General features: G+C 38.5%; 1 protein-coding gene across 4 annotated transcripts in view; it reads left to right on the top strand.

The window, feature by feature from the left end:
* Positions 1-9353: 9353 nt before the first annotated feature.
* Positions 9354-17138, top strand: part of rxfp2a (relaxin family peptide receptor 2a) — a 40467-nt gene continuing 32682 nt past the window's right edge. The window contains exon 1 of one of the 4 annotated variants that reach the window (XM_046411003.1): positions 9354-9744. In XM_046411003.1, coding sequence (XP_046266959.1) covers positions 9660-9744 — 85 coding nt within the window. In that variant the 5' untranslated portion in view covers positions 9354-9659. Of the gene's footprint in view, positions 9745-16483; positions 16634-17138 lie in introns of those variants that run through there. The other 3 variants (XM_046411002.1, XM_046411004.1, XM_046411005.1) reach the window with 3 other exon arrangements.

Genomic DNA, 17138 nt, shown 5'->3' with positions numbered 1-17138 from the left:
TTTTTTGCAACTATGAAGGGTTTCTTCTGCCTTTATTGGGTCCCCAGGTAGAATGTATTAATGGGGCCTTTCACCCTCTGCAGGAACCTCCATTGTTAATGTAAAACACCACATGGAAAGAAGAAGCCAATTCAACTCACAGGACAATACTATTTGTTAGCTTGTGCTACTTTAATGTAACATTTATTTTCCTTTCTAAATTCTATCAACCAGGATTAATATTATGCTTTATGATGCACTAAATGCTCAACAAGTAGGCCTATTAATTGTCTGTCTGTCCTACCAGTGAACAACATATTATTTTGACTGGATTCAACTTCAAAATCTAAATATTTAACAAAAAGGCGTGTCTTAATCAAACAACCCAAGTCGCCTACATCCAATCCGTTGTTAAGCTTGAACTATCTCTCCTCTCTAACCAGGAACAATGACTTGATAACACACTGACTCTGAGAGAGATAAATGTAATTTTTTTTTTTTGTGCATATTGGCACGCCCACTGCTGTATCTGCTTTCAGAAAAGATGATGCCTTTTTCTGTTATACTGAAATAAGGCCGCTAACTTTAATGAAAAGCATTCATTGTGCTTCAGTTGCTTATGTCAGATAACGTGAGGAGAAGAAATAACATTATGAATGTTAATGTTAATAGCAATAGTGATATGATTCTAAAATGATGACGATGATTAAAGTTTCCTCATGATGTCGTCAGTTCAGGTGGTTTTATGTTTCTCGTTAAACCATTATAAATTGGCAGTGCATGGAGGAGACGGGGCAGGGTCAAACTGCTGGTGGGAGGAGGAGGACCAACACTTGTCTTGGGAGTTTGGAGGAAATGAAGGGAAAGGTTATTTTTGCCGCTGTACAGTGTATCAGAAACATCTCAGCACTTCCATGGATTTCTCAGAAGACCAATTAGCACCATTTTTAGACCATGTTGTCTAAATATTTACAAAACATAAGGTGCTAGAGAAGCTGTTGTTTGCGTAAGATCTCTGTCACAACCCGGGATGGCCTTGGAAAACATGATGTTAATGCTCATGTATCGTGAGCCACACAGCAAATTAGCCAATTAGGTGTATGTACAGGGTTTGCAAGTTAAATTAAAATGAATGGATGATTATTCCGCCATAGTGCGCAGTATATGTGTTTCCTGCACCTAAAATGAGGAAAAAATAAAAATTGGTTAAGCCTCTCCTATTCACTCCTTTTGTAATGGAGCAAAGGAGCAGAAAGTCACTTGAAATTACTGTCCCATCTTTCTCATGGTGAAGACAAGCCCTTGATCGAAGTACCCATCAGTGGGGAAACTCTTGGGGGTTGAAGTGGCTGTGAAACTAATTTGGTATTGAAAGGTAGGTAGGTAGGTAGGTAGGTAGATTGATAGATGCTTTATTGATCCTGAGGGAAATTCAATTACAAACTATTTTGCATCTTGACCTTCAATTCAGTGAAGTGAGTTTGCGTGTGTTTGGGCTGTGCAAAAATGTCCACAGACTGTGGAAATGGTATAATTTATTTTTAAATGATAGTTTTCACCCCGTTGTGAGACAATCCACTCCTGTGAGAGGAAATAAGGATGAAGGTTTTCGGAGAATTGAGTTTTCAAGCTGAGGTCCCAGTTTGTATCAGCTGAATTTCTGTTTCAGGTGTTTTTATCCTGTAATCTGATAAAAAGTAAATCTTAACTTAACATTTCTTAGACTTGTCTTGGCTAGATAAAACTGACTCGCTTTGTTTTAATGCGTTTCTCTTATCACTCATCACAACAGTCTGTCAAATACTGAAAAAATATAATCAATAGGCCTCTGACATATGCACATGAACTGTCCATTTATTTGGTCACACTCAGTCATAGGCAGTATATGTGGATGGAGCCACCGTGACATCACCCATAGGTTTCTGAAGAACTGTGTGAGAAGCTCAATGCTCTTCTTGACAAAAAAGTTGAACCTACCCCAACTTTTGAGGTCATCTGGTATCTGGTGATAAAATAATTGTCACCCTGATAACTCCTGTCTTATTTATGCAACATTGCCCTTAAACATCTCCATGCAGCGCAGAGTGTCACAGGTAATGTAGATCACAGAGGCTCACAGATGAGCAAAGTGCAGGGTTGATTCAACTCCAGGTACACGTACAAATTACGTGTATAAGTACAGAGTTATGATATTTTGACAATCAAAACTCTCTTGAAGGAATATCCTGTCAGTCTGAAGTAAAATCAATCAGTTTCTTGTCACATTATGGGTGAAAGTTTGTCCCTCGAGTTGCTTGATCCCAGAATTATTCTTTAAAGCCGCTACAAATGCTCCATACTAAACAGCTATATGAGAAAAACATCTTGTAAGCTCACGCACTTAGAAAAGTTTTTAATGAAAAGCTCAGGTAACAGTAGAAGTTACCAGTAGTTCTCCTCTGCATTTTAATAAAGTTGACTTCACAAAGTAGTTGTTCTCATTCGCAACAGAATGAGGAAGAAACAGCCAATGTAATTTACTGCTGCTCAAATGTCATTGACAACCTGCTGCGCCGCGGTGGTAAACAGATTAAATCTAATTATTCTATAATTGGAAATTAATTAAATCAGAGATTACACAACAGCTGTGTAACATGCTGTATCTACATTTAAAGATTAATAATTAAATTAGCCTATAATGCACTGGCTGAATAGCAAGACTTGTTCTGTAGGTGTGATGCTTAGGCTTAAATTAAGAAGATAATAAAGATACAAGATGAAGATACTCTGCAGGATCAGTCACACAGACAGAGACAAATAAAATCTCGCAGCAGCCAAATCATGAATGCTGTCAACAATGTTGTAATCAGTGCAGGCCTTTCTTGTTCTTTAGTACAAAATGTGTGTGAATTGTTTACATTATCCTGCAAACCAATTCGTTTTTTTCTCCACAATCCCAAATAAATTAAAGGAACAAAGTTTGAGGCACCCCAAAAATACAAACTCAAAGAAAGTAGACAAAGAGATGCCTGGCCATGCCTTCAGCTATAATCTCTTGTTACTGAGCTGTGGGTAAAAAGCCTTCCACCTGTTAAAAGGGTATTGTGAATAAAGTGGTTTGTCTTTCCAAAACAAGCAAACAAAACCTAAAACACACTGGTATTTATACTGGTATCATAACGGTTTAAACAAAACCCTTTCCTAATAATGAGATAGTTGGGTTCATGTAGGGCTGTGGCAGAGAACTAAAAATTAAAAAAAAATGGCAATTTTGTGATTAAAAACATAATAAAGTATGCATATTATAAATGATTTAGGTCGTTTATTTTTCCGTCAGTAGCTGAGCTAAACTTCTTTGGATGTCCATTACTCTGATAAGAGACATATCCATATTTGAAGACTGTGGGGGAAATAAATGAACTTCTGTATCACAATGATGAATAGGAAAACATTTCCAGTTCATAAATGTTGATTAATGGAATTGTGTTTCTCAAATGAAAGCCAAATGGTTTTCAACTGCCAGCTGCTCAAAAAATCATGAATAAACATTAGCTTACCTGTTTTCTTTTTTACATTTTTTTATTATTTTCAAACATGAAATGATACAGCTTTTTGCGATGTTATGAGTGCAATGAACCATCCATCCATTTCCTATACCGCTTATCTGTCAGAGAGGGGGGAGTGCAATGAATGACTTATGTCTATTGTGTGCATTTGTGTGTCTGTGCACATTTGTCCTTTCAAATGTATTTCATTGCTGATGGTTGAGAGTTGATCCCTGGCAGAAGTTAGTTTCACTTTCTGTGTTAATTCTGATTGAACAGAAGGCCTTTTGCAGCTCCTCTGGTCTCTTTAGTGCTCTCAAGTGATGTGACGTTTTCGCTGATACCAAGCAAATTTAATGGCTTTTCCTAAACGATGAACCCCACCAACAATATTCTTCCAAGGAGAGGCTTTATTTCTGCTCAGGTCATGAGGACACCGCATATTTCAAACTGAATGTGAGGAAATGTATCACATAAATTGAGGCATGAGGGAAAACTAAAGCAAAAACAGGTCATGTCTTGCCAAAAGGCTGAAATAATAAATATGATATATGACTTTAAATGAGTAGATCTGGAGCTTCAACTCATCAGCACCCAGATGGTGAGATCTTTTATCACAGTGCACAAAATTCAAGTGCATGTCAAAGTAAATAAAAATAAACGCATAAAAATATACATAAAACACTCAAATTCCTCATTACAGAGAATTAATTTCAGAATAATATATTCACTTGTGTTATAATTATATATGTTATAATTACTGATGGTAGCTCAGTTTACAGTAGTCCCTCATGGTTTATTAGTTGATCATATTTTTTGTTAAGAATCTGAATTTGCAAAGATAGCAAAGCCAGTCAAATAAATCCAGTGTAGTAAAACTTGAGTATTACATTTCACCAATTGGGATAATTGACTCTCCAAATGTTAGATTTATTGTATCTATTGTTTACTGAAATTGTTCTCGTCCTGTTGTGCTTTGAGGCACAAAAAGATTCTCCAGGAGCAGATTCTGTACTTTATTATTATTATCTTTTTTTAGATCAACGAACACAGGACAACTTACAGTATGTGTGATTATGTTATGTTATGACTAAAGTAAAGTAAAGTGAAGTAAGTAAAGTGAGGATTTCTGGCACAACCTTTGCCTGACATATGACCTCATCTGTGGTGTGGGACTGTTTAGACCTAAACTTCAGCTCATATGGTGAGGAAAATGATCAGTTTCCTAAGACATGAAACAGGCACAACACCCCTGGACAAAGGTGGAGTCCCCCTGCCGCAGAATCAATTTGCACTGAAAAATGTCATCGTATCATCATTGTCTGCACAATCACACCTGCCTAATCTAAACATAAACCACAGCGTTAGGCTCCATGTTTTGATACGTAAGATTGTGTTCAAATGTTTGGTTATTCACGGTCCGTGACGCCCTGATCGTTTGTCTAGCACCGCCTTCAAGTCAAATTTTCTTCTTCATCCTAACCTCATTCAGTCCATTAGAGGTTATTTTGAAATATTTTGAGACCCCAGAGGATCACCTGCAGTAATCTGAGGGCAGTGTACACCTTCATTTTGCCATGCTGTTATGTTGTTGCTGTTGTGAATGGACAAATACATTCAGTGAATCTGAGGATGCTACACTTTATGAAAGCCACTAATAAAAAGCAGGACTGTAGTACTGGTATATAACCATGATTGCCGTGTCAACTTTAAGTCTCAAAGCAATCATGTTTGGAGACTTAAGATCAAATAACATGCACTCTTTGGAAATGTCCTCTCTGTGACTTCAGTGGGAAAACAGATGTTACAGGGAACATTTCCATCTCCGCACCTCCTGGTGAGACAAGCAAGAACAAGTACAAATGTTGCTCCATAGCGTCATCTCACAAGGAACATGTGGGGAAATGCTGCTCTAATGCCAAATCACTTCTGCTGCATTGGGCAATACGCAATACTGTAACACAGTCCTGCCTCCAATGCAGGCATCATATAAACATGCTCATCCGTAGGAGTGATGGGACGAACTAAAGCAGTGGTATTTTCCCACTTTTTTTTTTCTTTTTCCCATTTTCAGACTCAAATTATTAGTGTATTCTTAAACTGACAAAGTGAATTTTATGTAAAGTAAACATTAAAACATCAAATGTGTTGGAAGAATTAAAGAACGAAAGAACTTCTAATCTCTGTGTTAACTTTTATCTCTCTGCATTACTTTATAACTAACTGATTTGTATGGGTTTTTTTTGCTGTCTAGAGAGTTTATTGTGTTTTTGTCCTCCAGCAGGAAATGTTCATGTGATACACATATACACAGTGTACATATGGGCTTAAGTGCACTTCCCTTTATCTGTGCATATCTGGAGACAATACAAGGATCTGCAAATAAATGTCTCTCTTCATCTCTTCACTTTCACCTGATCCCTTTGAGGTGGTGTGACATTTCATCTCTCACACACACACACACGCTGACAAATTACTTTGGCTTTCTTTCAGTGATAGTGAGTCTCTCATTTTCTTCTGCATTTCTTGGGACTCAGTTTTGTTTTGCTTTCCCGTACATCAAAACCGTAGCTGTAACTCAGACAAATGAGAATGACAATCACATTCAGTGTCACCTGAGTTTACAGTCTCTTGAGTTTATTTAATAAGACTACATAATGTATTCTGGAAAATCAAAGCCCCATCAGCTGATGTTTTTCTGATGAAATTACTTTTGTGTGGCAGAAAGTCGGCATGTTTGCACATCATCTCCGAATAATATTTGTGCCCCTGTGACAGTGACAGCCATGACTGTCTACTTGGACTCAGTGATGAATTGATTAGATGCTGGTGGTCAAAGGTCACTGTCGTAATTCAAATATTCACATGCTTGTCTGTACGTTATTCAACACCACACTCAGGAACAGAAGGGAAAGATTGTGTCGGCTGTGCAGATCTTCTGTGCAGCCAGTCTGAAGTGTCCGTGTTTTATAATTTCTAGCTTCTTTGCAGCAACATCCATATTTGAAGCATTGTAATTATATTGTTGTAATTACAACATCATATGCTGCACATAGACTTTTTTACCTCTGAGTTTACATTGTGAGATTGAATGAAATTTATTTAGCCAGGGCTGATTTAGAGGCTTATTCAACAACAAATGAACAAACAAGTTAGCGTGAAGCTTTGGAGGATTTTACATAATTCAATCCAGGACAAAACATAGCATCACAAGGATTTAGAATTTAAAAATGATTACAACGAAAAAGGAAGCAAACACATGTCTGACTGAATTTGTGTGAAGACTGCAGAGAGAAAACGAAAGGGCACATAGATAAACATTCACGTATATCTACATTACAACATGCTGGGAGGCACTTTTGGTTGAGGCCAAGACTTTACACTTACAATAAATAAGAAACGCAAACATATTTATGAGAGGCCATATTTTTCTGCACCTCAAGTCCACAAGTCCTCAGTGGGTAGAAATATAACATAAAATGATTGTGCAGTCTTGAGTTAAGAGCAGTTTTAGAGGAACAATAAAGTAGAAAAGAAGAATCTGCCCTCCAAAAAATATTCTTTTGTACTTGACTATATGTCTTTGAATACATATTGGTTTTTATGTCAGTGCTGATGTGTTCCAGACACGTTTGAGGTGAACTTCACAGGTGAAAGTAACCAAACTGAGAACAAATAACACGACTTTACATTTTCAAGTTTTGTTTTGTGCATACTCCAAGGTCCAGTTTGGCGTGGAGGTAATATGTCAGTCCTTCACATTAACTTCTATGGAGAGCAGATCAGATCATCATCAATAAACAAAACGATCGGTTTAGGGAGATGACATTACGGCTAAAAACCAGCTTTTCAGCTGGAAGTTAAAACAAGTCAGCGTTGACTTCTGGTTTGGTTTTGGACACGAACATCAGCTGGCGTTGGTTGAAAGTCGTATTTGTTTAACCCATCCATCAACCTCAGCTGTGTCACACTGTGTGGACTTTGTTGCTGTTTACACGCATAGTATTATATACATCTGTTTTCCACAGAATTTAATGGGAAGGACTGGTGTATGACTGGCATATAAAGTTGGACTGTGCATGTGCTGCAAGCAAATTTGAAAGTCTAAAATTGTGTCATTTGTCCACAGATTGATGAGACTGGGCTGAACTACAATGAAGTGGTCGTAAGCATACTTTGGCACTTTAGGGGACAGTCAGATTTCAGCTGCTGCCAGCGGTCCCTGATCCTGCTCGTAGTCTTTGTGAAATAATCAAATGAAGAGAGGAATATAGTCTTACATGTATCTTGAATATCAAAATCAAAAATAAAAGATTTGTAAGCCCAACTCTTTCAGTCTGTTTGCAGCAGCAGGGAGGTCACAGTTCACGGAGCATCCATAAACAGACCTTTTGCCTAAATACTTCAGATCTGATTCAGATTTTGCTAGGGTTCCCAAAAGGCCAGTGACAAGGCTGAGCCGTTCACGCATAACAGTGAGCAGCACTGAAACATGTGGACAGTGTTAATGCAGACTACAGTTACAGCCCTACTGCTGCTGCCAGGCTAACTGCTTAACGTTTGTCAGAGGCTTTATGAAAGCTTTTGGTAAGCACACGTTGCACCAGGACTCCCTTGCTGCTTCTTTTCCTCCAGCTCCTTTAGATGACTCCATGTTCTCACACCCATAAATCGTTTTTTTTCTCTCTCTCTCTCTCATATGACCTATTCACTATTTCAAAATTTTCTTCTCTGAAACTCAGTCAAATCTGAACGATGTGCCATCCAAAACAGTAACGACAAGCAGACCCAAAACGTTGACAATGTGGGCGTGGATGTTGTCTTGTAGTTTTTCCAAAACAACTTCAGAAATGTGTTCATGTGGTCCATTTGATCTGTTGTGTACCAATCATTTTCTTATAAAGAAAAATGGGTTATGGCTTATGGGTTAAGATGCTTTTCCTCAAGCTTCTCACAGAAAAAATAACATTACTGACAGGAATGACAACTACAAGCTACAGCTAGATGATGGTTAGCTTTGCTTAACACAAAGACAAAAAGGAGGAAACAACACCTCTAAGTTTAGTGGGTAATGTGATATCTCGCTTGTTTAGTATGAAAACAATGAATGAAAAACAATGAATGCCGGACCATTTCTTGGCCAGACGTGGTGACCTTGAGCCTCAGCTGGTTGCTTGGTAACCTTATCATGATGAAAGGTGGATTATGTATTTATTTAGTGCTTTTTGCCTTCCTCCTGTCTTAAAGGCAAACTAAGCTAACATGACTACAGGCCTAAATGAGAGTGGTATCACTTTCTCTGCAATTAACTCTCAACTTTTTTTTTTAATTTATTTATAAAATTAAAATAAATAGTTTGTTGAATAGAGGGACACCTCAAGGATATTTGTGCTTTTATCAGAGTTAACAAAAAACACATGCAGTGAAAAACAAATTGTGGTTCCAAATCACAGTGTTTTCCTCTCTGCTCCACCAGGTAATCTCAGCAGCACCTGCCTTGCCTACCTTCCCTCAGGTGAGAACAGGAGAAACAGCTTTTTTCATTTTAAAAAGAGATATCTGACATGTTTCCCCCTCTAAATTAAACCTGTGGGTCATTGTTGCATTGCTTTAGGCAAGTGACATCTGCAGATGCGAGTCACGGAAATTATGTGCCAAAACTAAAAAAAAAAGAATACATGCAAGAATGAAGAAAATCAATATATTTAGGTTGTTTATTTGTTAAGAGAAAGAGAAAGGAGGCAGGGGAAGAGCTTACGCGCCCGTGTCAAAGGCTTCAACGAGCCTCACTAGCGCCTATGCACGTGTGTGTTTGTGTTTGTGTGTGTGTGAGAGAGAGAGAGAGAGACAGAGAAAGACAGAGAGAAACGGAGAGAGGACACGGTGGCTTTCAGCAGAGTCTTCAGAGACCCGAGAGGGTGGCAGTGCAGAGAGGATGTGGCTCTTCTGCGCGCACCGAGTTTTCCAATTTTTACTTTCCTGGCTGCTACTTCAGCCGATCCGTCCGATGGCATAGTTCACATTTTGGCTCATTTTTAGCTCCATGTCGGGCATGTTCTAACGCACTGACTGAGACTTCTGTCGGACTAATCGCTCGACTGACTCTCAGGGAGAAACCTGTCGTGGATTGGCCCGAGGCATTACAGCTGAGCAGGCATGAGCGCAGGAAGTCGCCTCAGACTCAGCATGGACGTTCCTGTCATCCTTTTGCTCATCCACCTGACCCATACTGAGATCAGAGGTAAAGAAAATGGAGGGAGGAGGAGATTATCTGATTTAGACCTGAAACAAACATGAACAAAATTAGTTTATTCCTTTAGAGTGCTTGATGATACTTGGCGCTTTTGCATCACCTAAACTCTGTGATGTTTGCCTTCTCATATTTAATAAATAACAATATTCTAGCTTATATCTTACTGTTGTTATAGGTCATTTATCCTATTTTTCTTTATCATAAAATTTACATTTTTAATCACAAGTTGTTCAGGGGTCTTTTGTGAGTGTACACTGGCAGGCACAGTGGAAGAGTCAGGTCTGCAGGACATTCGTTAGGCTACATTATAACATGTTCATGGATCAGCATGAACTTCACCGCAAGCTGAGGGCTCCTCAAGTTTTAAAAACCTGAGCTGGTTCTGTAGATATGCTTAGTGTCTGCACTGGAGGTGGTCACGCATGAAAAAAATCTGTTGAGATTGTTTCTTTGTGGATGAGCACTGAGAAAATCCTAGATAGAGGATGTTTTTTTAGAGCTGCTACTCAGAGCTTGGACCAAGTATTGATGAGATTTGGTATGGAGTTCAGATTAGCATAGAATTGTACCAGTCATTTGTAAAAAATTCAATACATATGAATTTATAATAAAATTCGTTCTCTGCTAAACTGACAGACGTTAGTATCGGGGGGAGTGTGCAGACAGCGGGGGGGGGTGGATCTTTGTAAATATCACAAAAAGTCAATATTCATTTCATGTCTTATTCATTCATGCTCAGTCATACTTCCTCCACCTCCCAGTGTGTGACTCATCTTCAGATCCCCTGTTGTGTTTCGCTGACACACAAAGACATACACAAAATGATGAGACTGAAAGGACAGATGTTGCTTTACTCCACGCTGTGGTACATTTTCTGCTGTTCAGTTTGCAGCTAGCTTAACTCCTGCTTTAATAGGCTTTAAGGAATTTCGAAGAAATCTCGTTGATGTAACAAACATACCTCAGCACACGTTTGATTCAGTTCAGTTTGGTAATTTAAATTAAAGTTTTAAATTCTGATAATTTACAATTGATAAGATCACAGAATATTAAAGATTACACCTAAAAGGTTAAACTACAAACACAACACCAAGGAAGAAAGTCAACACAACAAAACAACAGACATCAGTCAGCAAACAGTGAACAACAGAGAAAACGCAGCAGCTGTGGTAAACATTTCAGTGCCTCCCATCTCATTACCAGTGAGAAACATTTTTAACTAATTCAAAGATCCTACTCTGTATTTTTCTAAGTAAACTTGACAAGCCATTTATAATTATTGCACTCATTTCCATTATGATCCATGATCCAGTGTCAGGAATGCTGTGTGATTAATCTGAATCAGTCAGGGAGCAATCAGAGCCAGAAATGCTGTGGAGACGAGGGGAATAAATGTGATTAGGCAGAGTCCCCCACCCCCACCACCACCCCCCAATACACTGAGCTCAGTCTTTGCCACAAACATTTCAATTAATGTATTCAGACAGTGAAACCTTTGCAGGCAACACAAGGTGTCGAGATGACTGCTGACATCTGTTACATCAAGTCTTTGTCATCTTTTGGGAGAAGGGAACGGCTGGGGATTCCAGTGCAGCAGAGGAGCATGGATCAGGATTCAGTCAGTCAACCATCAAGATGGTTTGAGGATTTATATATATTTGGTTGTACTGGAGACTCTAGTTTCCGTAGTAGGTCAGTATTTTGGGCTGATACTACTATGGTGCAGTGATGGTTGGTATGTTGATAGTTACTCACTTAGCTCTAAACATAAAACTTTACGACAAAATCTTTCTCATTTTTGTCTTTACAGAGCATTTCTGTAAATCACTGCATTATAGAGAGTCCATAGGTGCAGTCAGCTAATATTTGTCACTGAAAAGATACAGCTGTGATCAGCACATGTGATGCTGCCCAGATGTGATGCAGTGTAGTAAAGCCCTTTAACATCTAATCAGTAGGGCTCACTGGTACTGACAGCGTGTCAATTTGACTAGTTAAAACCAGTTGAAAAGATATTTGTTAATTTTGACATGTTACAAATGTATTTCCTCATGTAAAAATGATATTTTGGCAGCACGGTGGAGCATGTTCTCCCATGCACATTAGGTTAACTGGCTACTCTACATTGCCCCAAGGTGTGAGTGTGTGTGGTTGTCTGTCTTTGTGTGTCGGCCCTGTGACTAACTGGCGACCAGTCCAGGTTGTACTCTTTATATAATTTTGATATATTAACAATATATGTGGATGTATATATCTTTAAAGTACCAATGATTTGTTTCATGAATATTCAACAACAAATGCAAATGCGTTGTCAAAACATCTACAACTTCTCATGGGAATCACTGGTGCTGTAAATTTGTTTCTGAGTCAAAGCCCAGACTGCCATAATCATTTTGCATATGTATATTTATTTTGTTATTGAACATTTCTACAGTGACATTTGAACTAGTGGAATTTCTTTTTTTATATCTAAATTCAGTCTGATCAGTCGTAAAAGAGATTCACCAGTATATCTCAAATATAATTCTTAATAGTATGAATGTAATTTTCAATACTTACAGTTGAATTCTAAAGTCTGAAATGTTCGCAATAGTTACAGTTCCAAGTAGACGTATCAATAATTTAATTTTGACCAGTCGGAATCAAATCTTGGCAGTTGTGATGTAAAAACATTTGTAGATATCTACAGTGAACTCTAAGGGTGATCACAAATGAGCACTGAATTTGAGATAAAAACAACTAACTTTCATTGGTGAGAACTGATTTGTACATTATCATAGATTGCAGCCTGTGAAAACTATATTATGGTTATGTCGATTTGGTAATATAACACGTCAAAACTGATTTATAGATACTTATAGATACAGATATAGATATTTATAGATACAGATACATACAATGGATTGTCTTTAAACAGAGTTGCTGCTAGTCAAAATGGATGTGTTGGCTTGGAATCAGTCAAAAGACATTCGCTGATATCTGTTAAATGTTAAAAGGTCTTGCCACGGATGCAGTGAGGAAGCATCCTCCAGACCGGAGTGCCATGCCAGCTGACATCTTTTCTTGGTTTCACTCTCCATGTTTAAATGTTCTCTGCCTCAAAGGGAGGAGGCGTTGCATGAAATTCAAGCTGCTCTTTCTGACAGGGAAAAGTCCCGAGGTGTGATGGTGCACTGATTAAAATAGTCTTTTCTATTATTGTCTCAGTGTAGGCGGAGACTCCACCAGATGGTCTTAATAATTTTAATATATCAATGTAACAGTGAAACAGTCTGTTGCACATTGTATCCGTTTATCATAGCGAGGAGGGGAAGCGCTGAAGAGGCTTGTAACCCATTATCTAATTCACCTTCAGCAGGCCTTCAGAGCAGCTCTTTGGTCATTGTTAGACCAACTCCGCCCATCCTTCACCGTCTATAGGAAAGTTAGAGTAGCAACAGTTTTGTCCTCCAGATGTACAACATGAAGAGGCATAAAGAAAAGAATATCTTCCTTTTTCTATAGTTATCTGTCTATCTGTTTGCGTCTTTTTCGTCTCACATTCAACACATCAACTGCTAGATAAAATGTCATAATCAGCAAAATCCAACACTAACTTGCAGTAGTATCAGTATGGTAATACAGAGAAAAAAATGCACAATTCAGTAAAATTAGCTCTAAAATGCCTTTGCGTCACATTTTCTGGTTCAGAATTGCATCAGTTTTTCAGTGTCCTGAAATGGCTGTTTTTTATCCTATCTAGCTTTACTTGGTAGTATATACAATAATGAAGGTAGACAGTGGAGCTGGTGTTACAACATAGGTAGAAACAGAAAAATGTGTTCATTTAATCTCGGAGTAAATACACTGTCTATGTGTAAGACTTTACTTTCTTGTTAGACTGTATTTTATTTTGAAGGGTAGTTTGAACAAGAGAAATGGGCATGAAAGATGGATCAATGCAGATGAAATGAATACCAAATTAGCTCCTAAACAATCACTTCTTAACACCTAGCAATGGTAAGTTGTATATCTGGTTGATAAAGGAAACATTGGTTCACAGACCGACCAAACACCTCACTGTTTCTTTGTTCTGCAGAGCCTCAGTGCTCAGTGTGCTTTCCCGTTGCATCTGTTTTCATACATGGAACTATTTTTATAATTGAAGTCCTGCAGCCAGATCTCAGCTCAGACCTCATCACATCCAAGTTTTCAGTGTGTGTTTTGGTCTATGCATGATTAATAATTTATGCGGTGGATGCCAAATGACTGTGATCTCTGTGCAGTCGCTATCAAAAGACAGTTATAAGGTACTCCTGTTGTGCTACTCAAATCGCCAAGGAGAGAGATTGATGAAATGAGCCATAGATCAAGAGACAACATGTAGCTTTATTTGATTTAGATTAAACTTATTGGACACCTGCTTTGATTTACCCAAAGTAGCCTTTTGAAATCATGAAGACTTTGTGTGCAAGGGGAACATTGGTTTCATACTGTAGCCAACACATTTCAGTAGGTGCTGTAATAACCACTGTGGCCACATGAACCAGAGACAAAATAATTATTTCCACTAGACAGAATGTTGCCAACTTTAAAGCAACAGTAACTGATATTTTCATAATAATAATAATAATAATAATGTATCAAATGACAGTGTAAGACAAAGTGACAATATGAAGGGGTTGCTGGTAGTGTACTTACCTCCGACTTATGTAAGAATTACGCGAATCTGCATCTCCCCTCAGCTTTACAGAGCTTTATAGTAAATTTCAGCTCAGTGTGACAACTGCACTGATTTGGTTGTTTGTCATTGTTGTCACTGTGTTGTTTTCTGTTGCAGGAGGCCACTGTTTTCAGTCAAAGACCTCTAAAGCCCACTGCACACTACATTCTCATCACCAAACTGCAGACACACACAGTGACTAGCTGATGAACATTTGGTAGCAAAAGAGACAGATTCCCCTTGTGCGGTGGTAGAGACCAAAAACAGAGCTAAAATGGAGTGAATATTGGACTTGCATTCATCTTGACTGCATCTGTATGCTAAAGCGTGGTCTTTCAGTCTGAAAGCGTGACTCACGCAGTAAAGTCTTAGAGGGATAATAAAAAATAACTGCCAGTGAGAAAAAGCAGCTAGAAGAAAAGCAAATGTGCACGTGAAACAGGGATCAGTATGACGATCAACACTACAGCTGGCCTTCTGTGTGGGTAATTTCGACAGGGTTGTGGCACAAAAAAAAAAAATCAGACAGCAGTGGATAAATCTGAAAGCAAACATTTCACGAACACACAGAAGCAGCCTGAGTGCGAGGAGAAGGGCTGAATCTGTGGCACAGGGAATCTGTGCAAGCAACAGTGTATCTGAGTACAGTTTGAGCAGAAGCCGAGCAAATCAAAGCGCAAGCAGGAGCTGTTTGAATGCAAGGGTCGGGTTTCGAGGGGAAGTATTACAAAATCTGAACGTGAAATCAATGAGTCATGCTCTTACATTCAAAGGCTGTGCTCTTCAATAAAGATAGGAAAAATCCCCATATTACTATAGGTTTAGATATTATGGTAAAGCAGTGGCTTTTGACATTCATGCTTGTGTCTGCCATTAATACTGAATCTCTACAGATAAAATTGAGAGAAATTTGCAGTGCTGCTGGGGAGTTTGAAAATCACATTAAGGAACACAAGTGTGGGAAGCTAAGGCCCACTTTATTAACCTCTCTATCTGCTGTGTGAGCATCCTGCATCCTAAATTTTCTCATTGTTAATGAGATGAAACCATAAAGTTCTGATGCCTGTTTTAAAGTCTGATGGCACAGATGTTTAATAAAGGACAACTCATTTAATTTCTAGTTTGTTGTTTTTTGCAGGCTTTCCACCCTGCAAGCAGTTGACACAAATTAAAGTTAAAAATGTAGTGATACTTCAGGAAAACGGCAGATACAAATGTAAAACTGCACATGGGGTATTTTGATTGTAATATGCAAATCTGTGATCAAAGCGGAGCTCCAGAGTTCAATAACATAAATTAAAATTTCCATTAATTAAAGAAAACTCAAAGTAATTGGCTGTAGAAGTCTCTGACCTCATTTCTTTATACCTGCATTAACTGTTGGCTAGAGGTAGGGAGTATTATTCCCAGCCAGCTAAAACAGGGATGTCTGCAGTAAAATTTAAACAAAAAATCTTTTAATGCAGCTTTAATATTGCACTTAGTTCTTATAAATTTTCTGTCATAGCTTTTGCTCTTCTGTCATTTCCTTCCCCTTTTGCTCCCAGTTCTTCTCTTCCCATAACATTACTGTATTTCTATTTCTAGCAGTTTTTTTCTGTCTTGGTTTGTCTGTCTCACCAGTCCAGGGTGTCAGCCCCCCATGACCCTGCGCAGATAAGCAATATGAAAATTGAATGGATAGTTTTTCTGTCTTGACCTTTGAGGGTACATAAAGATGGACAACTTGAGAGCTCCTCAAAAGTCAGTCCGAAACATCTTAAACGCCCCTGGGTGGCTCCATTACAAGTCAGAAATCCCTACCCTGTCCACATTAGCATAGAGGACAAACTAAAAACTCAAAAGTAAAAGTCAAAAAGTTACTTCACTTATACTTTCCTGCTCTCAATGCTCAAAATGCCTATGGAACAGGTCTGTTCCTCACCTGCCCACCAGGTGTCCTCAGTGTGCTTCCCTGTCCTGCACACCTGTGACTCTTCATCAGCAGTAATCATCTGCCTGCCCTTCCAGGTGCTCCTCATTATCAATCAGTACCTGACTGTCTAAAGAGGTATTCCTGTCAGATCTTCCTTTTACTGACATGAAAACAGAGTTGCAGCTTTGTCACTGTTACGGTAATTTCTTGTCTGCCTGTAGTGAGTTAAGAAAAGAAAAAAACACAACAAACATGGAAAGGTAACATGCACCAAAATGTTTTTAATCTCTATAGAGCAGAGGCAACACACAGAACCACACGGCAGTAACTGCTTACTGCCGTGTGGTTCTGTGTGTAAAACAGAGTTGTGCCTCACTGACTGAAGACTTCATCCCATTTTATACTTTCTGATGTGTCTCTGATCCTTTGTCTGGAGCTTCACAAACATTCCTCCACAGGTTGATGGAAAACAGACAGGGTGCAATAACTGTCAGTGCCCCATTTAGGGATTTAGGACCGAGTGTTATCTCTCGTGGGATGAAGATCTCTTCCTGTACTCTGCTTTACCCAGGACGTTAGTAATAACGGGGCTATAACAGTCAGTTCACCAAGTCATTGCTTGGTCACTATAACACTACACAACTAAAGCTACAGACTAACTACATCAAGTATAAAGTAAAAGTATAACATTATGTCATTGTTACTACAAAGCATACAAAATTTAAAATTACATCACCTTTCCTGGGTAGTTCTCAAACTGACTTG

This window comes from Scatophagus argus, chromosome 14 (assembly GCF_020382885.2).
Source record: "Scatophagus argus isolate fScaArg1 chromosome 14, fScaArg1.pri, whole genome shotgun sequence".
NCBI classification, from domain to species: Eukaryota; Metazoa; Chordata; class Actinopteri; family Scatophagidae; genus Scatophagus; species Scatophagus argus.
The sequence above is the reverse complement of the archived record's forward strand: the minus strand, read 5'-3'. Positions and strand labels throughout refer to the sequence as shown.